The sequence below is a fragment of the Aspergillus tanneri genome (genome assembly GCF_003426965.1).
Source record: "Aspergillus tanneri strain NIH1004 chromosome Unknown AapTan_5_pilon_pilon_pilon, whole genome shotgun sequence".
In the NCBI taxonomy this organism is placed as follows: Eukaryota; Fungi; Ascomycota; class Eurotiomycetes; order Eurotiales; family Aspergillaceae; genus Aspergillus; species Aspergillus tanneri.
In genome coordinates this window covers 1,292,806-1,319,927 of record NW_022984632.1, presented here as the reverse complement: position 1 = coordinate 1,319,927, position 27,122 = coordinate 1,292,806, and the positions used below count along the sequence as shown (strand labels likewise).

At 49.4% G+C, this 27,122-nt stretch overlaps 11 protein-coding genes across 11 annotated transcripts; 4 read left to right on the top strand and 7 right to left on the bottom strand.

Annotated features, from left to right (window-relative positions):
* Positions 1 to 1,435: 1,435 nt before the first annotated feature.
* Positions 1,436 to 2,251, bottom strand: mpt (putative DNA repair and transcription factor Ada; the record flags this gene model as incomplete). Its single annotated transcript, XM_033574440.1, has 1 exon — positions 1,436 to 2,251. The coding sequence occupies one exon, from the start codon at positions 2,249 to 2,251 to the stop codon at positions 1,436 to 1,438; it is 816 nt and encodes a 271-aa protein (XP_033422458.1).
* A 957-nt stretch (positions 2,252 to 3,208) lies between these two features.
* RPL2A (60S ribosomal protein uL2) lies at positions 3,209 to 4,210 on the bottom strand (the record flags this gene model as incomplete). Its single annotated transcript, XM_033574439.1, has 4 exons — positions 3,209 to 3,346; positions 3,414 to 3,499; positions 3,589 to 4,080; positions 4,162 to 4,210. 4 exons carry the CDS (start codon positions 4,208 to 4,210, stop codon positions 3,209 to 3,211), a joined length of 765 nt encoding a protein of 254 aa, XP_033422457.1.
* Positions 4,211 to 5,539: 1,329 nt separating this feature from the next.
* Positions 5,540 to 7,681, top strand: ATNIH1004_009856 (uncharacterized protein; the record flags this gene model as incomplete). The annotated part of the gene is made up of 5 exons (XM_033574438.1): positions 5,540 to 5,740; positions 5,843 to 6,012; positions 6,156 to 6,285; positions 6,348 to 6,716; positions 6,770 to 7,681. The coding sequence occupies 5 exons, from the start codon at positions 5,540 to 5,542 to the stop codon at positions 7,679 to 7,681; spliced, it is 1,782 nt and encodes a 593-aa protein (XP_033422456.1).
* A 515-nt stretch (positions 7,682 to 8,196) lies between these two features.
* ATNIH1004_009855 (DUF1770 domain-containing protein) lies at positions 8,197 to 8,911 on the bottom strand (the record flags this gene model as incomplete). Its single annotated transcript, XM_033574437.1, has 3 exons — positions 8,197 to 8,235; positions 8,325 to 8,519; positions 8,600 to 8,911. The coding sequence occupies 3 exons, from the start codon at positions 8,909 to 8,911 to the stop codon at positions 8,197 to 8,199; spliced, it is 546 nt and encodes a 181-aa protein (XP_033422455.1).
* A 285-nt stretch (positions 8,912 to 9,196) lies between these two features.
* On the top strand, positions 9,197 to 10,643 carry ADO1 (adenosine kinase; the record flags this gene model as incomplete). Its single annotated transcript, XM_033574436.1, has 7 exons — positions 9,197 to 9,248; positions 9,324 to 9,339; positions 9,395 to 9,548; positions 9,606 to 9,947; positions 10,011 to 10,348; positions 10,417 to 10,530; positions 10,598 to 10,643. 7 exons carry the CDS (start codon positions 9,197 to 9,199, stop codon positions 10,641 to 10,643), a joined length of 1,062 nt encoding a protein of 353 aa, XP_033422454.1.
* A 1,036-nt stretch (positions 10,644 to 11,679) lies between these two features.
* On the bottom strand, positions 11,680 to 14,593 carry ATNIH1004_009853 (uncharacterized protein; the record flags this gene model as incomplete). Its single annotated transcript, XM_033574435.1, has 6 exons — positions 11,680 to 12,705; positions 12,764 to 13,314; positions 13,370 to 13,966; positions 14,029 to 14,206; positions 14,282 to 14,408; positions 14,493 to 14,593. 6 exons carry the CDS (start codon positions 14,591 to 14,593, stop codon positions 11,680 to 11,682), a joined length of 2,580 nt encoding a protein of 859 aa, XP_033422453.1.
* An 83-nt stretch (positions 14,594 to 14,676) lies between these two features.
* ATNIH1004_009852 (uncharacterized protein) lies at positions 14,677 to 15,078 on the bottom strand (the record flags this gene model as incomplete). Its single annotated transcript, XM_033574434.1, has 1 exon — positions 14,677 to 15,078. The coding sequence occupies one exon, from the start codon at positions 15,076 to 15,078 to the stop codon at positions 14,677 to 14,679; it is 402 nt and encodes a 133-aa protein (XP_033422452.1).
* A 285-nt stretch (positions 15,079 to 15,363) lies between these two features.
* On the top strand, positions 15,364 to 16,315 carry ATNIH1004_009851 (uncharacterized protein; the record flags this gene model as incomplete). Its single annotated transcript, XM_033574433.1, has 3 exons — positions 15,364 to 15,711; positions 15,785 to 15,874; positions 16,010 to 16,315. 3 exons carry the CDS (start codon positions 15,364 to 15,366, stop codon positions 16,313 to 16,315), a joined length of 744 nt encoding a protein of 247 aa, XP_033422451.1.
* Positions 16,316 to 17,040: 725 nt separating this feature from the next.
* On the bottom strand, positions 17,041 to 19,347 carry ATNIH1004_009850 (fungal specific transcription factor domain-containing protein; the record flags this gene model as incomplete). Its single annotated transcript, XM_033574432.1, has 1 exon — positions 17,041 to 19,347. One exon carries the CDS (start codon positions 19,345 to 19,347, stop codon positions 17,041 to 17,043), a length of 2,307 nt encoding a protein of 768 aa, XP_033422450.1.
* A 2,963-nt stretch (positions 19,348 to 22,310) lies between these two features.
* STE11 (STE11 family mitogen-activated protein kinase kinase kinase) lies at positions 22,311 to 25,225 on the top strand (the record flags this gene model as incomplete). The annotated part of the gene is made up of 4 exons (XM_033574431.1): positions 22,311 to 22,492; positions 22,553 to 22,626; positions 22,706 to 22,857; positions 22,913 to 25,225. 4 exons carry the CDS (start codon positions 22,311 to 22,313, stop codon positions 25,223 to 25,225), a joined length of 2,721 nt encoding a protein of 906 aa, XP_033422449.1.
* A 661-nt stretch (positions 25,226 to 25,886) lies between these two features.
* On the bottom strand, positions 25,887 to 27,099 carry ATNIH1004_009848 (mitochondrial 54S ribosomal protein uL5m; the record flags this gene model as incomplete). The annotated part of the gene is made up of 3 exons (XM_033574430.1): positions 25,887 to 26,010; positions 26,078 to 26,770; positions 26,846 to 27,099. The coding sequence occupies 3 exons, from the start codon at positions 27,097 to 27,099 to the stop codon at positions 25,887 to 25,889; spliced, it is 1,071 nt and encodes a 356-aa protein (XP_033422448.1).
* Positions 27,100 to 27,122: the final 23 nt, after the last annotated feature.

Sequence of the window (27,122 nt, the reverse complement as noted above, 5' to 3'; positions counted from 1 at the left end):
AAACGACTGGATAAAAAAAAATAAGAGAGTTGGGAAGCGAATGTGAGATCCAAGAGGATCTAAGGGACGAAGAAAGAAGCGAGAGGCCGGGTGGGATGTTGGGGAAAGAAAGAAAGAAGAAAGAGAAAGAAAGAAAGCACCAGATCGATTTGCGACAGGTGGTGGGATGGGTAGGGGATTAATGAAGAGCTGGCCCCATCAGTCTGGTCTCGAGAGGCGGTAGGAATAGGAATTAGTGAACGACTACTAACTACTACTTAGTTTGTAGGATTAGATAAATGTCGAATGATTTGTATTTATGATGATGACCAGGCCATATGGAGTATATGTAGGTATGTACATAATAGTTATTATTACCTCCCGGTTTCCCCTAGAGACCAGTTTACGTTGATTGAAGAATGACAGACTGCCAATCAGAGATATCCCTGGTACGGAATAAGATTCGCCCTTTTTTATAATTAGTGTTATGGGGGAGTTAACAGCGCTACTAGTAAGTACTTCAAGTAGAAATGTTTGTACTGTACGACTACGACCTCCATACACGACCATACGACCATACGACCAGGACCCTAGATTCACCTTGTTGGATAGTTGATCTTGGAACCTTCCTGTCAAAAGCCAATTGGGCTTTCCCTCTCGCTGTAAACCCAGATGTGAAACATGGCGCGGTCAGATGTTGGAACTTGGTTTATTATTATCGGTAACCGTCATCCAGTGGGAGAGAAGTGACACGCGTTTTGTGGGCCTTGCAAGTGGGGGATTGATCGCTATGGAACTACGTAAGTACTAGTGAGTACTCCATAGGTCGCTTTGCCACTGCTATTTATGGTGGCGTTATTATGTACATTCCATCCGCGAGGCTCGGTATCTCCAATTGTATCTAAGTCCTAGGTACGAAGTATATAGAATAATAGGGAATTTGTATGGTAATGGAATGAAAACATAAATCCATGGATATCCACGCAGCAGGTTTCGGAGAATATCTCCGTTGTATATTTATTTGAGAAGACGGCTAAGCAGATTGCAAGTACCACCAACCAGTAACTTTTCCAATCATTGGTATTTCCATATAGTTATCCGTAGGAGAGAACCCATCAGGTTTATTGATAGTTTCGACAAGTATATATACAGGATGTCTCATACTCGGCGATCACAAAGCCTATCAGCACTTGGCTTTGGGGGCATTGATACTGTGCCTCTCGCCCCTTTTCGAATATACAAGAATAAATATCATATCCATGAACCCCTGATTCCTGCAGGTCCACTCCCACTGATTGGTAACCCGTAGCGACCGAATTGTTTCATGTTTTCCCAAGCCCTGATATCCAACGTTCCCTGGTGAATGCCAGTCAGGGGAACCAACCCCTTAATAAGACTCCATCTACTCCCTACTGGGTAGTGCAACGGTGCCATGGATTCTAGGCCATTGTTATCACTAAGAAACAATAGGTTTGATGGCTAGTGGCGGCAAAAAAGGTGCAGCAGCTGCATCAATTCCGATCTGCGATATGATATCCGGTGGAATCGTGAAGTCGGCGGCAACAGTGTCTTCTTCGAGCATGGGCAGAGTGCAGGTGCCGTTCATATCCGGCCCAGGCATCCATTCAGCCTCCGCGGCTATGAGAACATCAAAGTCATTCCATCGCTCCGTGCTTCCACCATTTGCGATATCGGTATCGTCCAATCCCCTAGTCAAGAGGGAATCAAAACATGCGCCCACCACAGCAGGCTGAAGCGCTGCCGGATCCTCCACGGGGCCGTTCTCATCCAGTGATCTCCCATCATTTTGATTTAACATGATCGTGACATATTGACTGGGTGTGACGCCCGTGATCTTTTTGAACACCCGATGGAAATGACTAGATGTGAGACCCGCCTGATCCGCCAGTTTCCGGAGCGTCGGTTTTGAACCACTCCTTATTTGTGACTCGATAGCCTCGCAGGTCTTCTGTATCAATTGGACCTGCGAATTAACCGCCTGTAAGTCCTGTGGTTTGCAGCGCTTACAGGCCCTGAAACCCGCCCACTCTGCGTCTGACGGTGTATCGTAGAATCTGATATTCGCTCGTCGTGCGAGACGAGCAGGACATGATGGCCTGCAGTAGATCCTGGTCGTTGTAACCGCGTATACAAAGGAGTTTACCTTGGCGTCTCGGTTGACCAATGCCTGCCAGCGTGCAGCATCCGACAATCCGGCGGGACTAGTAGTGCTCAGACGTGGTATCTTCTGAGGCGACTTCTTCACAATCATTATGTGTGTATAGGAGACAAAAAGACTGTCACTTGTCTGCTAGTTACAACTGGACTGAACGGTGAACTCAGAATAAAGTATAAGAATAAGAATGCTTCGTAGGACTCCTCGTATTTCAAATCTTGGAGGCAAAATGTGGTTGAGTCGAGATCCGTCTGTCGCTGATTGGTCACTTTGGTGTCAATGATTTTTGTACTGTAGACAGGTATAGAGTGTTTTATAAACAACTATGTACACACGGACATTGGGCAGATGGTGGTAATCGTCATCGCTGGTTTCTAGGGATTCTAGTTCTACCCTATTACAAGATCAAGTAATTGCGGTAGCCAAGATATTGGAAGAGGGAAGAGATCTTCACATCTGAATTGTCTTACCTATTTCCAAGCAATGGGAGAAATCATCCACAAAGGCCCAGAATCACTGGCTAGATATGCACATTAAATAACACGATAGATTTGTGACACCGAGTATGAACATAATTACACAACAACCATTCAACAAGTAGTGGCGAGTGCCAGAGGACTAATACCATGTATCGGACGACCTTTGGGGGACACGATGGAAGTAAAGAAAACAAGATTGAAGCATATCATAGCCGTGAACTCGGACATGAGTCTACTGCTTTGCACCTTAATTGACAGGAAACAGACTGCATCATGCTAGATGCAATATTGGCAAGAAATCAAGGGACATCTGAACGAAAAGAAATTTTATTATAGGTAAATTCTCACTTCTCTGCGATATGCCACCCGCTCTGAATCGGAGACACGAATCTGACCACTTAATTCTTCTTCCTCTTTGTTTTAATCGTCACTGAAATTTGTTTGGCCACAACCTTAATTTGCTAAGGACGCGTGGGGGGCTATCCACAGTCGCCTTAAGTACATGTGTCTCATAGCAAAAGAGCATTTTTAACCCATCGCAAAGAAAATAAAAAAAAACCACACCATATCCCATTTAATCCTTGGTCTTCTGGGTACCACGGAGCAGACCAGTTCTCCGGGCAGCGATAAGACCGGCTTTTTGACCCTGGGCAGCGTAGCGGGAGATGGTCGAGGCCTTACCAATGTGCTGATGGTTACCACCACCGTGAGGCTATAGAAACAAAATGTGTCAGATATCTGCAGAACCGAAAAATAAAATCAACGGGGAAATTCCTTACATGGTCCACGGGGTTCATGGCAACACCACGAGTCTTGGGCCACGAATTGCGCTTGACAGCGAACTTGTGCTTGGCACGAGAAGCCTCTGTAGAAGAAACATCAGCATCGAGAAAATTTATCGAAGAACGTCTGATCGCCCTATGAGCGACTACATTCGTTGTTCGGGTGACATACTCAGCAAAGGCTTGTCGGTACGGCCACCACCGGCAACGATACCGACCATACCACGAGCGGTGTTCTTCACAACCTTCTTAGCACCACTGGGGAGCTTGACTCGGGTCTTGCCCTCTTCGGGGTTCTGGCCAATGACTGTAACGTAGTTTCCAGAAGTACGACCAAGAGCACCACGGTCGCCAGCCTTCTCCTCGACGTTAGTCACGACGGTACCCTCGGGAACGGAGGCGAGAGGGAGGATGTTGCCGATGGTGAGGGCAGCGTTCTTTCCGGCGTAGATGAACTGGCCCGAGTACATGCCCTCATTGGCAATGAGGGTCTCGGTGACCTGCTTGAACTTGTAAGGGTGACGGAATTGGACCTTGGCGAGGGGAGCACCACGACCGGCATCGTGGATGATCTCCTTCACAACACCCCTGGTGTATCCATGACGCTCAGCGTAGTCGAGGACACGGAACTGGGCAGGGGCCTTGTTGAGACGGGTGTTGGCCGCTGGACGCAAGAGATCACCATCAGCACTTTTTTGAACCTCGAGGAATTTAAATCATTCAGGATACTGCGGTCGTCACTCACTGAAAATGGATCCACGACCCTTCCTCTGGTTGCGGATCACACGACCCATGGCGACTTTCTGTAACGAGGAACCTGGAGTTAGTATTCAAAGAAAGACCGCCTGCGACCCAGTGGTTGGAGTGTATCGAGCGCTCGTACCTCAAAATCGGAAGATGGGCTTGTCGGGTTGGTGTTGAGAATTCGTCCGCGAAAGGCTGTGTGGGCTTTAGGGCGAAATCGCTAATCTAACCGAGTTGGCGCTAGTGCCTTTTGGACCCGTCTCGCGGCTGTTTTGGCGCGCTGCGGCTAACTTTGTGACCTTTCCGCGTTTGCCTCCAAAGGTTGCATTGCATCGTCATGGATTCTCCCACCGAAGGGGAGTTTCAAGATCTTGAAGTGCATCGATGCATCTCGGGTCGAGGATCGAATTCCCTGACAACCATGCTTGAGCTGCATGCTGCGTTTACTGTCTGAATGCTCTCTGCTTAGGACAGTCACGCTGTCAGAGCTGTACCAACTTCACCACCCTTTATACTGCAAGGAAATAAAATACGATCTGGGGATCGATGTCAACAAACTTAATGATAGCATGTTTCCATTTTAAGCTGTGTTGTGTTGGGCAGTAGCATGTTCCTGATCAACCCAATTTGTTTTCATGAATGATGGTTTAACTCGAGACAGATTGACCACACGAACAAAATTATGTGTGAAAGAAAACAGAGAAAAAAAAGTAGGAGACAATATGAAGGTCATAGAGACCGCTTTGCCTGCAACCAGAAAATGTCCCTGTTATAACTAGACTTCCGCACTGTCGCGTTGGTGGACCATGCGAGTATCATTGATTCGAGAATATGGAAATCTATTATTATTTTTTTCCCCTGCCGATGCGACGGAACCATTGAATTGGTTAATTCATGCCTATGACATCTTGTTTCTTGATGATATTCGTTTGAAAACGCGAAAACACCAGTGTCTTACTCTTCCATGATTTCACAGTCAATCACCTCTCTATATCCCATGGACGGGGAATCTTCCCCATTTGCTCTGGGCTCTGTCCAAGGGAATTGAAATAAGGTCTATACCAATTCTATGTACTTCAGTGACTCTGTCAGCTGTAGAGGCACCGAAATTCTCGTATGCGACTCAGATAGGGTTATCACAAGGCCTTTCTCAAGCGCCGTAAACGTAGAAAAATTCCAGAATTCCGGGGATAGGGAATGCATTGTATTGATTAGGCGCGGATCATATCTTGATATGGGCTGCTATGAATGATGCCAGAAAAAGCCACGCGCGTAAAAGCCGCGCTCCAACCTAGGGAGCAGTAGCGCAGCAGAACTTCTTACGGCGCGGTCATGCCCACTCTTCCTTGCCGCAACACCACCTTGAAGCAACCACGAACATGTCCAGCATGTCTCTTTCCGACTCGGAACTCTCGTCGTTGTCATCGGCGCCTCCTTCGGATGAAGAGTCTGGCGCTATGGCAGTTGACGAGGCTGTGGGTATCACCAAGTACTTCAAGAAGGAGTCCGAATCTCCGCCGCCGAAACGGGCTCCCTCGCCACCGCATGAATATGTTCTGGCAGATAATCCGCATGTTGCAGTAAGTGAGCGTGTGACCTAGATTGGATACAGCCCTACAGCTCTTGTTTGACGCGTTTTTGATCATATTGGGCCCTGGCCGCTAACTTGTCGCAACCTGAAGTTCATTGTCATGTTCCGTTCGCGTTTCCACGAAGTCTTCCCCCGGTCCACGCCACACTTTGGGCCACAGGATATCGAGAGGGGTGCTGCTGAGCTCCCACCTGGGGATCATATTGAGAGGCTATTGTGTGCACTGCTAGGTCTGGTGCTGAATCGGAAGAAGGACGTTGAGTATGACCGCCGCCCAACTACCACCTGCCCAAAACCTACCCTACAAAGAATTAATGATGCGAAAACTTCCCATTATCACACTGCGCACATGATTTGAACAATCTGTATTGAAGTCTATCTAACTTGCCCTTGCGAATTTGCAGTCGAAACCACTACCAACGCCCTTTGGAGGAGGCAATCCAGACACATGCTTCCCAATGGCCTAAGGCTTGGCAGGGAAAGAACCCTCTCCATGGAGGTCGCACTTTCGCGGTAATGTCGCCGGAAGAACGCGTACGTGATGTGGCTCAGCAATTGGCTAAGGGTGTATTGGTTTACTAACAAATGGGCACCAGCTGCAACTATTGAGATCTCTCATCCTCTGGTCCCTGTCTTCCTCCGAGGCCATCCAAGCTAAGATTAAAGAATCCTATAAACAAGCACGTCATGAAGATGACCTGAATCAGCCGCTTTCAGTTCAGCCGTGGGGCCGCGATGGCTTAAAACGCCGGTATTGGCTCGTCGAAGGGCTTGACGATACCCATTTTCGGCTGTATCGCGAAAGCAACCCGGCCTTGAAGACTGTAACATGGTGGAGCGTAGCGGGGACAATTCCCGAGTTGACGGCTGTTGCAGATAAGCTGGACGAAGAGAGGAGCACGAATTCGAAGAAACTCAGTGAGAAGATCAAGAATTCCATTCCCCGGTTCGAGGGGTCCGAGGAGGTGAGTCGCACACTTTTGTTTCCTATCCATCATCCCTGCTCACAGGACACAAGAAACGTAAACGCCGGGACTACCGCATTGCACGAAAGGCAGCATTCACTAGACCGGAGCCTGGATTCTCTCTATATGAAGGCCGTACTCGGGGGAAGAAGCTGAAGTACACTTATTCCGATGATGAAGACATTTTCTCTGATGGACTGCCGTCCACTCGACGATCCACACGGAATACGTCGGGTGTTTCCACACCCCCGGAGCCTTCAGGGCCTAGATTTACGGCGAGTGGAAGGCAAATCCGGTCGCGGGCCGGTGGCCTATATGGCGAGACGTTGTTGAGTGGTGCACGCGATGAGGCAGCTCCTTTTGAGGAGGGAACTGGCAGGCCTCAAAGGGCTCGGGCTACTCGAGGGAATGGATACATTGGCCACAGCCTCGATGAGATAGACGTTGAATCAGACGGGGCTCACTCTAGTGGTAATGAATGGCAGGCCGGCGAGGAAGAAGAAGATAACGACTTCGAGGGAGACGATGAGGAAGAATTAAGTGGCGATGAGTCGGTCATAAATGGTGAACCCCCAAGTCTTGTGGTGCAGCTCAGATACACGAGAGGTAAAGCATCAAGCAGTCCTAGTGGCTCTGCTGGTCAGCCACCAGAAGGAAATAAGCCAGAAATGGTGACTGAACCTGGAAACCATGCCGAACTCCCGCGACTATCTGAATCACAACGACCCGGGGTCAATGGGCTTCCAGTTGCAGCAGAGGAAACCCCGCCAGCATCGGCACCGGATGTGAAGGAGCCAGCCATCGTTTCGCCTGGCGAGCCTCCTTCTCAAGAGCGAAGGGCTGAGCCGCCGAATGGTACAGATGCTCCCGTTCGGGAGAATACAGAGGTCGCTCAGGCTACACCTGGCCTCGACCTGTCTACCAACCCGCCCGCCCCTTTCCCTGGTCCGAGCGAAGCAGCTTGACCATTGAGACGTCCCATAGCACCTGGTCGAGTGCCCTCCAACCGACCCTATTCACTTTCTGATCGTGATAGAGTTCTTTGTTGGAAGCATTTCTTTTCTTTCTTAATGTTAACGAGGGTCAAACGTGGAAACTTCCATGGGCGTTATCTGTCTCCGGGGGTAATTGTTAGGCAGGCATTGAAAGGTGCAACTGCTCAAGAACCAAATGAGCCTGAGTTTGTGGAGATTCTTATATAGCCAAGTGGTAGGTACAATAAAAGTCTTCGAATATTGTATATAAAGTAGTGAAAGATGGTGGAGGAACATGGATTACTCGAGTAATGTGAATGAGGTTCAGGATTTTTGCTATGTATATGCGGTTGTCATTCTCTACGTAAAAGCTTGAGAGGATATCTCCTGTGTGGATCGACTATGCGTGATAAAGTAGGCCTGTGAGGTTTTGCTGCAACGCCATGAACCGTAACTCCGAAATGCGACCTAAGAACTAAACAAAAGTGACGAGCCCAATAGATGAATTAGTCGGCACCTGCATTTGAAAACTGAGCTGTGTAGAACTGTAAAAACTCCATGATTGTCAGCCCCAGTACGATCGTCGACGGGAGATATGCCAGCTCCCGTGACAAAAGGGGCCAGGTGCACTTACGTCCTCTGCACGCGCCGCAAGTTGGGGACCTTTCGATGAAGGGAGACGAGGAAGCTTCCAATTGTTCACTTCGTACCACCACCGTCGGATCCTGCTGCCCAAGGTCTGGCCACTGAGGGAGGCGGAGCGGTTCCAGAACCGCCAGCCGGAGAGCGCGAGAGTCCAGAGCGTACCCTGGATCAAGGGAAGAAGAACCTGAAGTAGAGGGACGGATTGGATTAGCTCCCATCATAAACCATTCATCTCTAGCTCAGAATGCAAGACACGAGACAAACCTGGTCTCTGACTGTGATCCACGCCACTCGTCCCCAAGTGTCGGCCCCCCGTATGCTGGCCAGGTAACTCTGCTCAAATCGCAAATCTGGTAATGGAGGCAGGTTGTGCCGCCGTGAAATAGGCAGAATCACTCTATGAGGATCCACGACATCCGAAGGAATGCTGTCGGGCTCGGAGGGAGCGTATCTAATAACGACGGGCGTCTTCTCCGAGGTTGAGGTTGATGGATTGATGTCGTGGGATGGGGAAGGGTCGGGATTGATGGATGCGGATTGAAGGGTCTCTGCAACCCCCAAGGCGGGATCTGTCATGATGCGATTCGGAGGAATTAAGGGGAGTAATGTAACGAGAGAAAGGTTCTGGATCTGATTGACGTGAGCTGAACTGCACTGAACTTGGACGATCTTCTCTCCTGACGCACAAGCGGTCCAAACGCGATTCTGCCCTTCTCCCCCGCTCTCTTCTTCTTCCCCTCCCTTTTCCTCTTAGTCTCACCTCTTTCTCTCTCCCTCCCTCTCACTTTATCTTCTCCTTCATCAATCCGTTCCATATTATAGCCGTTCTTCGCTCTCCCCTCCCATTGAAACGTAACTGTCATGGCTGCCCCTCAAGGATACCCTCTCTTGTGTCTGGAGAACCCCCTCCTTGGTGCGTGTATATGGACTGTAAAATTGATAGTCTTTGGCTAATGGGCGTCTATTTTTTATTATCGGTTGTATACAGATATTCAGGGTGTGGGGTAAGTTACTCAATCCTTGCATAATTGGCTGAATAGTGAATTGATCTTTGTGTAGTGATGCTGCTCTCCTGGAGAAGTATGGCCTGAAGGACAACGATGCCATCCTCGCCGAGGATAAGCACATGGGACTCTATGAGGAATTGCTCCAGAACCATGATGCAAAGCTGATAGCCGGTGGTGCCGCTCAGAATACCGCCCGTGGAGCCCAGGTATGGTCTAGGGACCATTTTCTTTTAATGCTATTGGATGTTAACTTGAAGCAATAGTACATTCTCCCTGAGAACTCGACTCTCTACATTGGCTGCGTCGGACGTGACAAGTATGCCGATATCCTCAGGGAGACCTGCAACAAGGCCGGTGTTCACACCGAGTATCGCGTTGATGATGTCCAGCCTACCGGCAAGTGCGGTGTGATCATTACTGGCCATAACCGTAGCATGTGCACTCATCTTGCCGCGGCCAATGAGTACAAGATTGAGCACCTGAAGCAGCCTCATATCTGGTCCCTCGTTGAGAAGGCTCAGTTTTTCTATATCGGTGGTTACCACCTGACTGTGTGTGTGCCTGCCATCCAGGCTCTTGGAGAAGAGGCTGTTGCAAAGAACAAGGTATATCTCTGCACCACCATGGTCTTCATGGGTCATCGCTGACTAGATGTCTCCCCCTCCAAGGTCTTCATGCTCTCTCTTTCTGCTCCCTTCATTCCTCAGTTCTTCAAAGATCAGCTTGACAGTGTCATGCCGTACACCGACTACACATTCTGCAACGAGACTGAAGCTCGTACTTATGCTGAAAGCCACTCATGGGGCACCGATGATGTGGTTGAGATTGCCAAGAGACTGGCCCAGTTGCCCAAGAAGAACACGAGCCGCCCAAGGGTGGCTGTTGTGACCCAAGGTACCCTGCCTACTGTCACTGCCACTGTTAAGCCCAACGGTGAAGTCGAGGTCAAGCAATTCAGCGTGCATGAAATTGAGAAGAGCAGCATTAACGACACCAATGGTGCCGGGTGAGTATATAGTTTGATCCTGTATCATTTTGTTAAGGAATCACAGGCTGATGTAGCATGATCCAAAGTGATGCGTTTGCTGGTGGCTTCTGTGGTGGCGTTGTGCAGGGCAAATCTCTTGAAGAGAGCGTGGACATGGGCCAGTGGCTTGCTAGACTTAGCATCCAGGAGTTGGGGCCTTCGTAAGTCAAAATTCGTTGGCATCAGACTAAGGCAGAGACAGCTGACTTGTAATGTTCAATTTACTAGGTTCCCCTTCCCCAAGCAGACCTACACCCCCTCCAACCGGTCATAAGTGCACATATACAAATAGCGCCGCAAACGGGGCAACATATTAACAGCAAATACCGTTTTCTTCCCTACCCTCTCCTTAGGATTCAACCTTCTATACCCTGTCCTTGACTTAACGTCCTAGACTTTTTCTTATCAACTTTATCATGTGACGATGCGCTTCCAATCGCTTCATGAGATAGACGGGAGCAGCGGAGATGACGTTCTCAACAACGAAATGATGAACAGGCTTTTCGGTTCCATATAAATATTTATTCCACTTCAATCTATCTTCCTCGCATCTATAAAATATGCCTAGATAGTTACTCATTCTAAAATCAATAAAACATTCAGACCTTATTATGATTTTTTATTCTCATCTCCCAATAGCTGAGATGCAATCGTGACCTAAGACGAAAAGAACGATAAAGGAGAAAATCTTCTAAGCTGCAAACATAAAAATAATTCGAAAATAGATAAAAATAAGAAATAAACACATGCCTCGTAATTTCGGCTTGAATGAGACGCAAGGCCGGCGTTTGGGCCTCCAGACATCAAGACTCTTTCCCTCCTAGAATAAAAAAAAAAGAACCTTCTGCTTCCCCGTTAACATGCTCTTTCTGACTTGCCAAATCAACCGAGACTACTCGTTATAAAAAAAACCCACTCTCTCTGCAAATATACCACCATCGGTCGTTGCTGAAATGTTTGATTCACCCTCCCAGGATATCTAGCGGGTAGCAAACAGCATGGGTGGGTGAACTGTGGTACACGCCTGCTCCCCTACCTACGACCAGACAGGGCCCGTCATGCAATATAAAATTTGCCAGGTAGGATCCTGCTCAGGGGTAGATGCACAATGGCCTCTCCATTGACTGCAAATAGAAAGAAATGGCGCTCCTTTCCTCTCCGATTATATATCGGAACAATCAGTTCACTAACGTATCTTACATCCTGTCGATACGCCTTTGTGAATCTCTTGAGAACTTTGTCCTCCCCCCCCCAACCCCCCTTTATGGAACAACAATTTTTTTTTTGAAAGAAACAAAAAAGATCTGAGATCAACCTCCCTGTTCGCAGGAAGGAGTCTGGCCAATGGCACCGTATTGAGTGACGGATCTACGATTCCCGCTGAACCCGGAACTGGGGTATCCGGATGGAAAGCTACTGGCGATGAATGGATTATTGGCCCATGAGACGTCGGCTAAGCCGCTCGAAATCGACCGGCTGGGTACACCGAGGGAGGTAGGCGTGTGTGCAGAATCCAATGGCGCCCTGTCCCAACTGAGGCTGGAAAGACGGTGATGCGGTTCGAGATTAGAGGCTCCCATCCACGGAGGTGATATGGGGCCAGGCTCGTTCAGGGAACTCTGCAGGGGAGTTTGGTTCATGAGACTCTGGCGGAGCAGATACTCGTTGGTAATCGCGTCCTGGGAAGACTGGTGATGGCCTGGGATGCCGGTGCTTCCAGGCACCATATGAGTTGGATGTTGTCCAAGGCCCGGTGGGGTCCTAGGAGACGAGGTAATACCCATCTCAGACGACAGAGAGGTATTCCATATACTGGGGATAGCGGGAAGCGCCGGCCGCGAAGTGTAAGACCGGGACGATGGATCCCTGACCAAAGCGGCAGCGCCTCCAATCGGTGGCCCAAGGCCAGGAGGAGCAATGGGAGTCTGGCGGGGATGAAAGTTGTCTTCCCGGAAAATCGACTCCGTACTGGGATCAAAAAGGTGGCTCGAGCTAGGCTGTTGAATGGTAGTCTGTGGGAAGGTCAAATGTTCAGGCAATGCTGGACCGCTTTCATACGTGTCTGACTCCACCAATCTTTCCACGCCCTCGACAATACGGTGCATACTGGCAGACAATGACGCCGAGGCCGACTGAGAGCCGCCAAATGTGCTTCGGGTGTCGGCAACGTTACGTGGATCCTGCGCGACTTGTTGGATATCTTCCCGCCCAATACCTGCGGAGGAGAGGGTGTGATGATGGCCAGGGGGACTAGCGAAGAACTGAGAAGGTAGACCTTCTTCCTTGTAAATGAACGTCTTTTTGTCTTCATCGTCGACAAGAGCCAGGGGGATTTTCTGAACCAGAACATGTTAGCCACAATGTTCGTCTGCGTTAGGCAGAGGGCCACGGTACATTGCTCACAACTAGATCCAACCCATCAATCACAAATTCACGGATTCGGTAAAGCATTTCGATGTTGGGGTGGTTTCGTTCTACCCCTGGATCATTCATTCGAGGCTTCTGCTGGCCCTTTATATCCAAGTATCTACGAGTTGTAGCTTCCATATTTAGGGGTGCAAAACACAACGTCTCTTCATCCTCTTCCAATAGATAGTCGACTTCGGGTAGATGGACAACATCAAACGTCGATGCGAGAAGAGTCAGTGTGTTTGCATATATTTTCCAAAACTCAGTTATCTGCACAGCAAGAGGAGTATCCTTCTCCTCCTTGTGCGCCACCAGCAAATTGTGGACCGTGAGAAGCCAGGAACTGTAATTGCGAAGGGCAGGCAGGACGCGGCGCGCAACTACAGTGACTTTGTGTGTCCCGGTTTTCGCATCCTTGTTGGTAGGATCCTCGACTGCAGATCGTTCCACCTCGGCCAGAAGAATCTGAAGCAAAGTGAAAAACGTCTTGACATTGATCCGCTGAAGGAAGAGGCGAGCATTGGATACGGACTCCTCTGAAGCTGGTATCAATGAAAGTTCAGGGAGTATCTGCAAAGTTAGGAGACTTACCATTGGAGCGTTTCCTGGAAAAATCTTCCGCGGCAATGTTGATCAAACAGAATTTTTGTAACGTTCCTTCGAGGGAGCGTTCTTTCAAATCAACAGCCAGTTGATTTAGCACTTCGCTTTCAAGCTCATCGTGCTCGGGAAAATCGGTGCCCTTGTAGCATTGGGCGTGTAAATATACAAACCAAGGAGCCAATGCTCTGCCCGGAATGCCCGCATCTTCAGGACGGATCAACTCCCTTTTAGCCCATGCAGTCATAACCTTCCTAAACTCGATCTCCAGGTTGCTCTTGGCAGATGGGTGGGGTTCTTGCGCGCCCAGTGCTCGGTAGAGGTGATAAGTGGCCCTCAAATGGTTGCCATCTGCCAGTGCAATGACGGCCAACTGGTTGTGTGACATGCCTGAGGCTGGGTAGATTATCATCGCCAAGTCATAATAGCCGATGGCAGGCCCCCAATTCCGGACCTTGCTAACAAGTTCGGTTTCGCGGTAGCGTGAGAGATCTCCGAGACGAATAAGGGTCGCATGGCAAGACAGAAGTACGTGTTTCCGAATGTCTCCGGACGCTTGAGGTATCGAATCTCCAGTGGATAAATCTGCTAGTAAAACAATCCTAGATTCAACAAGAGCCCCAAGCAATGACGGGGGCGGTAATGCTCACTGTCAAAATTGAACCTCCGTGCCACTTTTTCCAGTTCGGGGATACCACCAAAATGTGACGACAATTGCTGGACGTACCCCCGATAGAACCGTTGGCTCGACTTGATAAACTCTAGATAATGTTTTTCAAGCTTTCGTCTCTCTACTGGTTTCTTCTTCCTCACGGTCTCGTCGCGAAACTAAATATGGGCCCCTGATTAGACGGCGACGGAGGGAGATATTAGAGATTTATCGGGCGGGGTCGTGACACTCACACGAGAGAGCAGCTTGCGAAATCGAGTGTTGATCTTGAGATGCGCCTCCCAAAGACGGGATTCAGCATCGATGGAACGAGCAGCTTCAAAGTCCTGCAGGATGGCATTCTGACAAGCCGCGCGGAATCTGCGACATCGGAGACACGGTCAGATACACTGGGTCATGAGAAGAGGCTGCCGACCATGGCCAGTGAAGGGAAGAAAGGCTAACTCTGTAAGAACATGGGAGATTCGGGTAAATGTAGGCTCCTTTTCCGTGAGGCTATTCAGCAGCTCCCTTTCGGCATCGAGCGCAATCCTGCATGTGCACATGGCTCAGAAGAAGTCCATCTCACTAAGGCACGGGGAAGATAAATATACTGACTGCCACGTATTCTGAAACGTAGACGCCATGCTCAGGATGAGATGAGATCAAATTCCCGTGTCACTCCACCGTTGACCTCGCCCGTCAGATGGTTATGGCTGGCTGAAAGTCTGCGGGCGACCAAAGCAGTGAACGATCCATCAGTGGTCGTAGTTGGTATGTACAGAGCGAGGGCGCAGGTGTAGAGCAAACTGGGGGAAGGTTCGAATGGACCGCGCCAATAACCGCGCGAGCGTCCACAAGAGGCGATATCAAGATGGACTCCGGCACGTGGGGACGAACAGCGAGGGTTTGAAGCCGCCGCTCGTTGCAGAGAAAATCCCATATCACGGCAAGAAAAGAACTCGGTGTCGGAGATGTGGCGCATGTCCGCTGATTGGCCCGCCTGCTTGTGGCTCGTGAGGCTCAGGAACCGCGCGGCAATCGTTACCATACGACGGTATATACGGCACGGTACGAGAACGTATCCAATACCAGATTCTGTATGGATAGGATTATTCATCCATCGCTGAGGACATCAAGTATAGTTCGTACTTCCTACTTCCAGAGTATCAACTTCCAATTGGGAGTGAAATCAAAGGGATTTCCCCTTTGTTACCATCAACATGCATTCATAACCTCAAATGGAACCATTTCCCAAAAGAACTACCTTCATCTTCGGCCAAACGAACTGAAAGGCCACGGTTTAAATCAGCCAAGGAGAAAGATATCACCCACAATGTCTAAGCGTTCTCGAAGCGAGTCCAACAGCCCTTCGGCTGGCCCAGAGGCTCGATCAAGATCTTACTCTCCAGCATCGTCCACCACCTCCCTTGGACGTGCGAAGATCCATCTGCTAGACACCGTCACCGATATCTCTGAATTGATGCACTGTTCCCTGCCACCCCATCGGGGAACCCTATCATTCTCTTCCTACGAGGAATACGAAGTCCACTACCTCCAGGCGCACGTCAACCGATGCTCGGAGTGTGGGAGAAACTTTCCCACCGACCGAATTTTGAACCTGCACATCGAAGAGAATCATGATCCATTGACCGCGGAAAAGAGGGAACGAGGGGAGAAAACGGTAGGATTCTAAGCCCCACTAATAACATATATCGACGCTCGTGGCTGATCACTGTCCATTGGCAAAAATATAGTACGGTTGCTTTATTGAGGATTGCGAGCGCAAATGCTCAACGCCTCAGAAACGTAGAATGCATCTAATAGATAAGCATATGTTTCCCAAGGTAAGGTAGTCTGGATACTTCTTGACTCAATTCTACTCACTCATTGTGGGCTGCTTCTCTTCGATTCTTCTTCCCATGCATGAATCTGCGTTGACCTGTTAGCATCTAATCGAATCTAACGTGCACTACTTGTAGACCTACAACTTCTTCATTGTGAACGATGGTATCGACAAGGAGACATCTTTGCTGAGGCCGGTGAATGCCAGCAGCCGTCGCATGCCAACTACCCCTACGTCACCGCAGGAGGGCCGATTGAAGTACAGAAAGGCCTCTTTATCGTCTTGTTCCGACCCTGCACCCAGGCCAGCCCCTGCACGGAGCTCGGGGTCCGGGCTGGTGTCGGATGAACCGGGAATATCTCAGCTTGAACATTCGATGTCCGCCCTTAAATTTGTCCCGACAAGCGTTACAACCAAAGGAAAAGCCAGGTCCAATTCTTGACTCTGGAACTGGGTCCAGAGAATCGAAGTTTTCTACAGCGTGATGAATTTTGGGTACTATGGTATACTGACTACTTTCTACCTGAGTATCAAAGAGATATCATATCACAGCAATCTGTGCGCTGAATACTCCATTAACGCAGACAATATAATGATATCAGAAAAGACAACCCCAGCGTTTCCGCAAACCGAGTCATAAATAAATTAAAGACGAGCGAAGCGTTAAGAAATCCGATTAAAAAAGGCAAACAGCCACCCATCCGAATAATAAGGGGGAAGATAGGAAAAAAGAAAACCTAAACATAATTTTCTCAAACGACATCAGAACGAGCATTCTTCCAGGCGGAATAGGAATATACACAGACAACACATTTAACCTATCCCCCCATAAGAGAGGCCCTTCACACTAATTTATACAACGAAACAAACTAGAAACGAGTAACATGGGTATACAGCAACATCATATACCATCCCATCTTGAAGAGTTGCCTTGTCAACGACCCGAGTCGACCATTTGGATTAATGGCACCACTAATGATGATATTGATATTGAGTAAAAAGAGATAGTGAGAGAAATAAAAAAGAAGAAAGAAGAACGGCTCATAAGCAGAGTGATTTTCTTCCTGGCGAAAACGAGCCTCCCGCAGAGCTCAAGTCCCAGCGCCATAATAGGTCACAAGTGATGTAGAAACTCGAGACGTCCATTAATCATATCCAAGCAGAACGTTATAGTTGAGTCTCTAAAAGTTCTGCATAAGCATCTAGGCTTAATCCGACAAGATCGACTATCGCCCAGCTTGTATTCCCCTTGAAAGTTCTCGCCCACACACGGACAATAGCAACGCTAAGCTGCTTTAATTTATAGGGGTTGTTCATGAAATCGGCATCAGGTGCACCGGGGGGATCGACAGCCATGTCGGTTTCATCCATCATGCTTTTTATCCACAAGAGTAACTTCCTTTCATGCTCTGATAGTCTCTGTTCGGATTGCGTCATCGGGATAGACAGAAGCCAACGGCTCAGGAGGAAGGCGCATTCTAGGCTACAGAGCGAGTGCTGAATACTCCAAAAGAACGAGTGGGTTCTTGCAACAAAGTCAATCCCGAGACGAACTGGAATTGAAAGTGCATGTGCGGAATGCAATAAAGCCATTATCAGACGAGGGCTCCGTGCGACGGGAGGTGATTCGCTCAAAGCTCTTGCAATCTGAATTGGATCCTGGGTAATTAGACACCGGCAGGGTCCCAAATCAACGTGTAATCTGATATAGGCAAGGCCAAGAAGAGCAGTGGACGTGAACGCAATTGGACCGGCGGGATTTTGAGGGTCAATGCTAGACTCGGGCGTGCGTTTCCACAGGGCCTTCCAAGCACTCAAAGAGCCGTCCAATGCCGACAAGTCCTCCTGTCTTAAGCTGGTGCCTTGAATGTTTGGTGCAGAGAGACAGAGCTGGCGTGCAAAAAAAATTTGTTGTATAAGGGCGTGTATAAGAATATAATTCCCTAGGGGAGAAATGGGTGCCGAAGAGTTGGGCATACTGGATTTAAGAAACAGCCTAGTAAACGCTTCCTGGAAAGGAATATCCGTCCCCTGGCGGCTGCGAATGATCCGGCGCCATTGAGTCGCATTGCTCGCTTTCCAGACATCGTGTGAGCACGGCATGTTCAGTCTCAGCTCTGCATTGAGAATCAGCGGAGGAATGTTGTACATAATAGAGTGGAGGTTGAAGAAGCAGTAAACGATGAGCTTGGTGCGCCTGTTGCCTTCTCTCCGTACCCATTCTTCCCAGTTGTTCGGATCGGGGCTAGGAGGTGGCTCGGAGAGGCCATGTTCCCGGACAAGTCTCGCCAAGGTGCTTTGAAGCGAGAGAATCTCTCGCAGCAATTCGGGATGCCTCTCCCATGAAGCAAACACCGTCAGCAGCAGGAAGGTCCGGATCACTTCCATGTGGGCCTCGGAGTCTTGGGGAGCAAACCCCGAGGGATCAGTCGGATACGAGATGGGATGGTGCTGTTGAAACGGACTACTAACGGCATGGTTGGAAGTGATGGACGATCCCCGAGAGTCATGAAAGCCCGATGGCGGAGAAATAAGATTCCAAGTCGGATACTGCACCTGTTTGCTATCCCTTCTCTGGAGGCGCTGGAGAAGGATGGCTTTCGCCGCATGAAAAAGGTCAATACCACGACTATTCTCAAAACGATAATGAGAACCTGCAGCTGCCAAGGCAAGGGTAAGCTCAGGGGAGCATTTGGCAACCGAGAGCGTTGGGACGTGGATAAAGGGGAGGTGTTCGTTTAATCCATTGATGTAACCCGCGAAGAAGCGAGACAGAGCATGCCTCGAGGGCGGCACGAACCCCTTCGGGAGAATAGGAGCAAACTCCTCAAGCTTCGACATGAACACTTGACGATCTGTGTTCGTTATGTCCCAAGCAGGTCGCGGGCCGTCATCAACAAACCCGAGGCGTTCGTCCACGTCGTGAGGCTCCGGTTGTAGGGATGGTAGCCGCGAACCGAAATTGGAGAACGACGGGGGCTCGTCAACGGTGCCTCGTGGATCATTCATGATATCGGGCCCCAGTCTCGTGTTTTCACGGATCTGTGGTTTCGAATCCATCGGGATATTAGGTAACATGGGGTCTTCGACGGTTGAAAACACGCCAGAATCCCAGTCTGACGAAAGGCCGACGCTTTCCAGAAAGACGGAAAAGTCTTGGACGGGATCTCCTAGGTCGGTAAGGTCCAAAATCGAAGGCTCAACCCCATAGCTATCGGTGATTCCTCTCTCTGGGACATTGGACAGCGACTGAGGGCCTACGTTCTGGGAGGACTTCCGCATCGACTCCAGGCTCTCCTGCTGACCTTCCAGGGCAACATGGCTGGCCGCATGGGAGAGGAGATTCAGATCATAGCCCCAGGATGGGTTGAAATGGGTTGTTTCTACTATCGAGGGCGGTTGGACCTGCACCTCTGGCGGAGGGGGCGCTACCGGTTGGGGTTGAACAGGAACGGCGTCCGCAAGCTCTAGCATGCGAGAGTCATGGTGGGGAGGCTGTATTATCGTTGACGGGGTCTGATGAACTTCATGATTGTTGTGGTTTCGATGTTCTCGATTGGCTGCGGCCTCTGCTTGATGAACTAGTCGCTCATGCCGTACGAGCAGATCGCTGCAAAGTGTTTCCCCCCATATTAGCCCAGCGCTGGGCCCCTTCTGCAGGGCGGGATACCACTTACCTTCTTGCGAAAGATTTGGAGCATATATCACATGAGAACGGTTTCTCTTTGGTATCTGTCCTCAACGGTCAGTATTTTGGGGGGGAAGAGGGGAGCGGGCCCTCAAGTAAAACGCAGCCTAGACGACTTCAGGGTTACTCAACGGGTGCGGAGATGGCGTTGGAGATGCTCCAAGCGCGCAAAAGATCTGCTGCAGTATTCGCAGGACAAAGACTTCCGGTGAGCGGGTGCGGCCTTCTTCCTCACTTTCCCGGAGGCAGTTCTCTCGTCTTCCATCGCGAATTGCTTTGGAATCGGAGTCTGTCCTCCGTCATGGATAGCAGACGAGCGGGGAAGAAAAACTGTGGGGTCGACATGAGGGGGTTTGCGTTTTCGGGAAGATCACGTGCCGGCGTGGTCCGAGCCCTACTCTTTGTTCTAGTTAACTAGAGTAACTAGCAAGTAGCAGTCACACCCAGGCCAGGGATAGGGCCATCTGATTCTAGTGACGAGTAGATCACTATGAGAAGGTCTCCAACGAATTGTTGGGATGCCCTCAAATCCCTTGGCCACGTCCAGGATGGTTGGTGTATTGCATGCACACTCCGCCATTCATCCCCCACTAGTGCGGAGACCTACGCTACGAGGGGGTCAACAGCCAAACGAAAGGGTATGGACATTGTATCTCCTCATCGGAAGATTTAGACACAGAGGGTGCTGTTGGGGTCATATGCTCTCCTCATGATATGGGCACATAGAACCTAGTATTTATATAACCCGACCGACCTTGCATGGATATATATACTTGACTATATTGCACCAATCTGATATAGTATTGTTACAAATGAGTTGCGCTAGTGTGAGGATGGTGTGAAGAACATTTTGTCTATTTCAAGACATGAAAATATTCGCATTGGGAGGTAAATATAGAAATTGATAGATTGCCCGTGCCCATCCTTTGTATATTAAAGTGGGCTATAAGCCTACTCTGTAGACGTGTACTGGGTAAGGTACACGATTTTGTTGTATATATTAAAGAGGATATGTTCATGGTACTCTCGTACTCAGCTGTCGCTTGGATGGTCAAAAGGATAAATATAGTTCTCTGTAAAAGGGTCCCATTTCAGAGAGTTTGTAATGGATGAGATGTATACACGCAATATACGGAGTAGATCATTAAAACAGGCCATCTGATGAGAAAACGCGATTAATTAGGCTTGTGGCTTGGGACTGAAAATTGGGAGCTCCCAAAATGGATCCCTCTACCGAACTATACCAGATTGGGTTTAGCACACCCTTTTCGCGTACGTGCACAGAAGATGCCGAATGGAGTATGTACCTGGAAGTACTACCGCTAGTAGTTCGGTACCTTAGTATCTATCAGAAATTAAGGACTATCCGTCGACCCGAATAACCGATCTAATTATATCGTTGCTGGATATGAATAGAGGAATCCGCTCTTCCTTGCAAGAACGGAGTACTGCGACTAAGTATCGTGAAGATGTTGTATTAATCATGGTAATTTACTGTTAAACCACTTCTGGATAAGTAGGTATATTATATGAGACAGGAAGCTCAAACTGTCCTTAACTATCTCACGTAATATATGTAACAGAATTGGACCAAGTCAACAACAGCGATCGAACGAGTCTATGACGAAAGACTGTAGACATGCATGCATGGACCTCAGTGACATCCTGAACGGACTACACCGATTATTGGATGCGCGACCGCTGTCGTCAGCCGGTTTCAGATGTGTTGGATACACTGATGTCAAGTCGACCATGTAACCCACTCCCAATCCAACGGAACAAGAGAGAAGTAGTAGCTGCCATACTGACATATTCTGGCAGTAATATTTATTATATTATACGGTAAGTTCACAAGCTTTCCCTCGGGCCAAAATAGGAGGAACCATGGATCTGGTGGCGACCGCCTAAGAATAGTAGAAATCGAATGTTTCAGGTTGGGCCTTGCCAACAAATCATCCGCGTTGGAACTTCGGCGGTGCTCGTCGTCCCCGACCGATCGGCCCATGTAGATACAATCTGGGAGACGAGAGCCCAAGTGTAAGACAGGAAGAGACCGGGACCTCATCGTGGATTCTTGATTCACCGTCTCTGTTCTTCTTCTCCCTTTTTACGCTGGTGACCATCCTCTCACTATTCCCCTTTCTCTCGTCCCTTGTTATTCCGCAGTATCCGTTATTCTGATTCTTGGAGCGCCCACCGTCCTTTCGCCCTCTCCCCCTCCTCTCCTCTCCTCTTATTATTCTTCTGTTCCACTGGGGGTGGTGGTGCTGGATGCGTCATCTTTTTGATAACGTCCGATCCTTTACTCCTTAGTGCGATCGAACTCCAACAAGAGAGGGACGTCGGATCTGCAAAGAACCTGGAAGCTTGCAAGCGCCCAGTTGCTGCTATCCAGTGTTAATCTGCAGTATTGTCTATCTTCAACGCTGTTTAAATCGGTATGGGTCCAATTTCACCTCCTATCTTCCGTTTCCCCGTGTCTTTCCCTCTCCCTTGCTCAATCCGCTCTTCTCCCCTTTTCTCGTTCTGTCTCTGGAACCCCTTCCCTTTTCGTCTGCCTCATCTGCCATTTGCAAATCGATGGCTGCTCCCCTCATACATCATGGAACTCATGAAACTAATGGATCCCTAGAACTCTAAACGGCCGGCCAGGATCATGCATTAACCCCTCTAGAACCTCCGTCGGGACTCCTCGATTCCTATCCGTTGTACGAAACGTTTTCGACGTCGACGAATAATCAAGTTCACCATGTTGGCATCGAAGCCATATTCGAATCCGCTGGGCGTGCCCACGTCCCAGACCCCGACAACATCCTACCATACCGGTCCTCAGAAGACCGCTGTGTTTTCCAAACCACCAGATGGGGGGTTGTTCACCAGCCCCACGGAGTCGGAATTCTCAGGCGGACACGACCCACTGGATGCTGTTCGGTAAGTCGTCCTACACGAGTGAATGTGGTGATAATGTATCCTATTGACACGAGCCACCAGGTCCTGGGATGAGAAGCAAGTGGTTGCCTGGCTGCACAGCATAAATTGTGGCCAATACGAACCTTTGTTCAGAGGTACGCAGGGGAAACCCACACCCGTGTCTGCATTGTTTCTGCAGACTGCACACGGCGAGCAGGACCTGACAGGCAGTAGCAAATAACTTCAATGGTAGCAACCTGATTGAGTGTGACCAGAAGATTCTTCAGGAGATGGGAGTCAAGAAAATCGGCGATAGGGTGCGCATCTTTGTTGCCATCAAGCAGCTGAGAAACAAGTCGGCTGCCAACCGTAAGCAACGAAATATTGTACGTATCTTCATTATGGATATTTCTCACTGGAACTTTACTCATACTGGTACAGAATCAATTGGCTTCATGGGAAGCCTCGACGTACACCTCCCCCACCGAATCTTCTCGTCCTTCCCAACCCCGACAACAGACTCTAAATAATCGCCGTTTGTCCCGGGCTGCTGATACCGGCCTCCATAGCCATGCGCCTGGGAGGCCGTCGTCTCGCCCAGGGTCACCCTTGCGAGCCCAGCGATATGTCGCCGGCAGTCCAATGGAAAGTGGCCGAAAAGAACAAGGCCAGGGCTATTTCAGCCATCCGTCATCGGCTGGTTCAACGTCTGGCCGGAATGCGGGAACCCCAGGTGAGACCGTCCATACTCACAAAAGTACGTCACATTTGAGGCAAAACCCTAGCCTGGACGGCTTGACAATGGGTTCCCTACCTACTAACTCCCCTGTCATCCGCGTAATATACACGGGCGGGCAGACCAAGGTATTAAACATCAAGCACTGCAAAACAGCTGATGAAGTCATCCTGTGTGTTTTGAAGAAGCTTCAGCTTCCTGAGCACCAATATCGCAACTATTGCTTCTATGTTCTGGATGGCCTAGAGCCGAATCCGTCCAATTGTCGAAGAGTTGGGGATCAAGAGCTCATGCAAATATGCGAGGGCGCGCACCGATCCGAGCGTTGTCGTCTCATTCTACGGAAAATACATGCCGGGGAACCCGATAATGATGAGTTGCGTCGTGCATCTCAGCTTGCGCTGGATGAAAGCCAGGTGACGCACTTGAATGCCTTGAGCAGTTCAAACGTGCGCAACCAACTCAAAATACAACAGCTGACCGGCGAACCGTGGCATAACATTAAACAGCCCATGTCCCCCGTCTCTACACGACACCACCCGAACTCGAGCGAGCAAGATCTAACACTCCAGAACACGGAACGCCATCCAGTATCCAAGCTACGGTCATTCTTTGGCGCTCGGCCGCCTAGCGAGATGATCATCCACGAAATCACATCATACTTCCCTAGCCATCATCGAGAAGACATCGAGAAGACCATGCGCATGTCGGTGCGGAGGTCGCAGCGTTTGAGTCGAGCAGCAAGTCGGATGAGTGTCGTCAGTAATACAAGCTATGCATCGAGCTTGAGAGATGCGCCCCCTATCCCTAGCATTGCCGATACTTGGCTCAATCCCGGAACACAACCTACGCGTGCATCGAGACCACTGTCTGTCTCGAAGTTTAGTCTTCCTCAAACGGCATACAGGGATTCTATCGCCTCAAGTTCCCTTCAGCCACTTCAGGAGGAGTCTCCAATCGAACCGAATCGCAAATCCTACGTTTCGTTCGACAGTGGGTCTGACGATCCCAGCAATTCTCGACAGTCTCTGCTCGACGAGAACGCCAGTGTGGCAGCCACGGACGGAGGCTCCTTCAACGAGCGATTGAGTGTTCTCGTGGCCGACGATGGGGAGGAAGAGGACGATGGCCTGAATGACTTCTTGGCCGGAAACAATTTCGCCCCTAAGAATTGGATGAAGGGTTCCTTGATCGGGGAGGGATCATTTGGCAGCGTGTTCCTGGCTCTGCATTCAATAACTGGAGAGCTGATGGCCGTTAAACAAGTGGAGATACCATCAGCAACTAAGGGGACCGAATTTGACAAGAGGAAAAACAGTATGGTCACGGCACTCAAGCATGAAATTGAGCTCCTGCAAGGCCTTCACGACCCCAATATTGTCCAATATCTGGGTACTTCTGCCGATGACCAGTACCTGAACATTTTCTTGGAGTATGTGCCGGGAGGGTCTATTGCGACGATGCTCAAGCAATACAACACTTTCCAGGAGCCGCTAATTAAGAATTTTGTACGGCAGATCCTGTCGGGGCTCTCGTACCTCCATAGCCGGGATATCATCCATCGTGATATCAAAGGTGCCAATATTCTCGTGGATAATAAGGGGGGCATTAAAATCTCGGATTTTGGCATCTCTAAGCGCGTGGAAGCGTCCACACTCCTTGGTGCTCGAGCCAGTGGCAGCGGAGCCGGCCATATGCATCGACCCTCGTTGCAGGGCAGTGTGTACTGGATGGCCCCGGAAGTAGTTCGACAGTCAGCCCACACCAAGAAGGCTGACATTTGGAGCCTAGGCTGTCTTGTTGTGGAGATGTTTATAGGGGCTCACCCATTCCCCGACTGTAGTCAATTGCAGGCCATTTTTGCCATTGGCAGCAACAAGGCGCGACCACCTCCACCGGAGAATGCCAGTGAAGAAGCCATGGCGTTCTTGGACATGACTTTCCAAGTTGACTACGAGCAGCGACCGAGCGCAGATGAGTTATTAGAGTCCAAATTTCTAACCGCGCCTCTCACTTGAGCTAGGGTATTCGGTTGCGAGGCATATGATGCGTGAGAGAAAAGGTATCACCGGGCTTTTTATAGAATATTTGAACAGACTGGTTCTATTTTGAGGTTGAGGGTTTTCCCTTTTTTTATATTTTATTTTATTTTATTTTTTTTCGATCTCATCTTTCCTTGGTTGTGTCATTCTCAAAGGTCAAATTCCGCGACATTGGAGAGTAGCCGAAGCTTTGGATAAGTATACATATATTGATTCTTATGACGGGAAACACTATTTCTATATCTGTACGGAGTCAGATGCTTTGCATTTCTGCCTCACAAATTTGCGTTTTAAAACTGTGTGTGGCCTAATGTTAATAGTTGGGGCAGTGCTCCCCGGGTGAAAGATTAAATTTACTGTGGTTCAAAAATATATTACCCAGATTGCAGGTAATTGGCAGTAGTGATATTGTCGAACATAGACTGATTCTATAACCGGCAGAGCAGTTTTAAATAAAATTGGACACTATAAAAAACAGATAAACCAATGTATAGATAGATAATGTACATGATTCAAAAATACCACAATGGTATCCATGTTGCATAGTCCATGCCATTAACTGCGGACGATTGCATGAGAGTCGGCATAGTACCTATTTCTGTGGAACTTCCTTGGCTTTGGTTCCTTTTTACGCAGCTTAATCCACCATTTTCCCATAGAATGGAATACCCATTGCGCTGAGAAGGAGACGGGCATCCTTGTCAGTCTTGGCGCTTGTGTGGATCGTGATATGAGCACCGGGGATCATTTTGGGGGGATACCTAGAAGACGCAAGGGTCAGTCAAATGACCCATCTGGCCAAAACTGGGCGAAGAAAAAGAAACTCACATGTCATAGTTAACCTCGATTTCAGGGAAGAGAGCGACGGTCTCAGGATCCAGACCGAAGGTAATGTTTCCACTGCTGTCACCACTGGTGCCTTTGACACCTTCCCAGTCTTTGATCTTAGGCATCACGACATCAACCAGCTTTCCAAAGAAATGGAGCATATTCTCGCCGCGAAGCTCTGCCTTGACAGCAACTGAATCTCTGCCCGGTGCAATTCCCCAAGTGGCAACGCTGCTCTTCGACTTGAATGTCTCAACCCGCACATTTGAAATCGCCTGGACGGCCATTCCTGCGACATGAAGCCATGATGAGTTCTCCTGCGCCGCTCCCTTGACGTAACTGTGGATGGTGATACGCTCTAGTCGGGGGATGTTGTTGAAAGTAATAGGTTTGCGGAGTAGCCGCAGGACATCACCGCCACGAGGTCCGCGAAGTGGTCTGTTTTTGTGATAAGGCGAGCTATCATCCCATTCACGCAGACGTGGGGCTTTCGGAGGTGGCTTGAAGCCGGGAGGAGTATGCACGTAACAAAGGGTGAGGATGTCCGAGGCGACTGTCGAGTGGTACGTCTGGTCTACTCTGGGTAAGGAGAAGGGGCCAGGAACGAAAAGGCGAGAAGCAGGATCCGAAGGTGGCGGAGGTCGGTGAGGATGTAGTGGGCCACGATCATACTTGGGCGAACGGAATTGGTACCTGGGTGCTGAGAATTAGCGACGAGATCCTACAAGTCGAAAAAAGGGCACGTATTAGAGTGAGTGGGTGACTGACCGACTTCGCGGTAGCTGCTTTTTCCGTAATTTGGCTCTTGCAGCGGGGTCAAACGACTTCACAGCATCTTCTGATGCAGTCGTTTTTAGAGAGGTAGCCGACTCCAGCTCACAGAGATTGACCGATGCTGCCGACTTGGGCGTCGTTTGATCGGAAATATTGCGCTTCCAGCAAAAGCCTTTTGGGGAAGTCAGCGGGATAAAAGCCCGTGGCAATGACCTTGCCAGGTATCTGGACGGTTCACAGGCAGCCATTGAGGTCCACAGGAAGGGGTGAC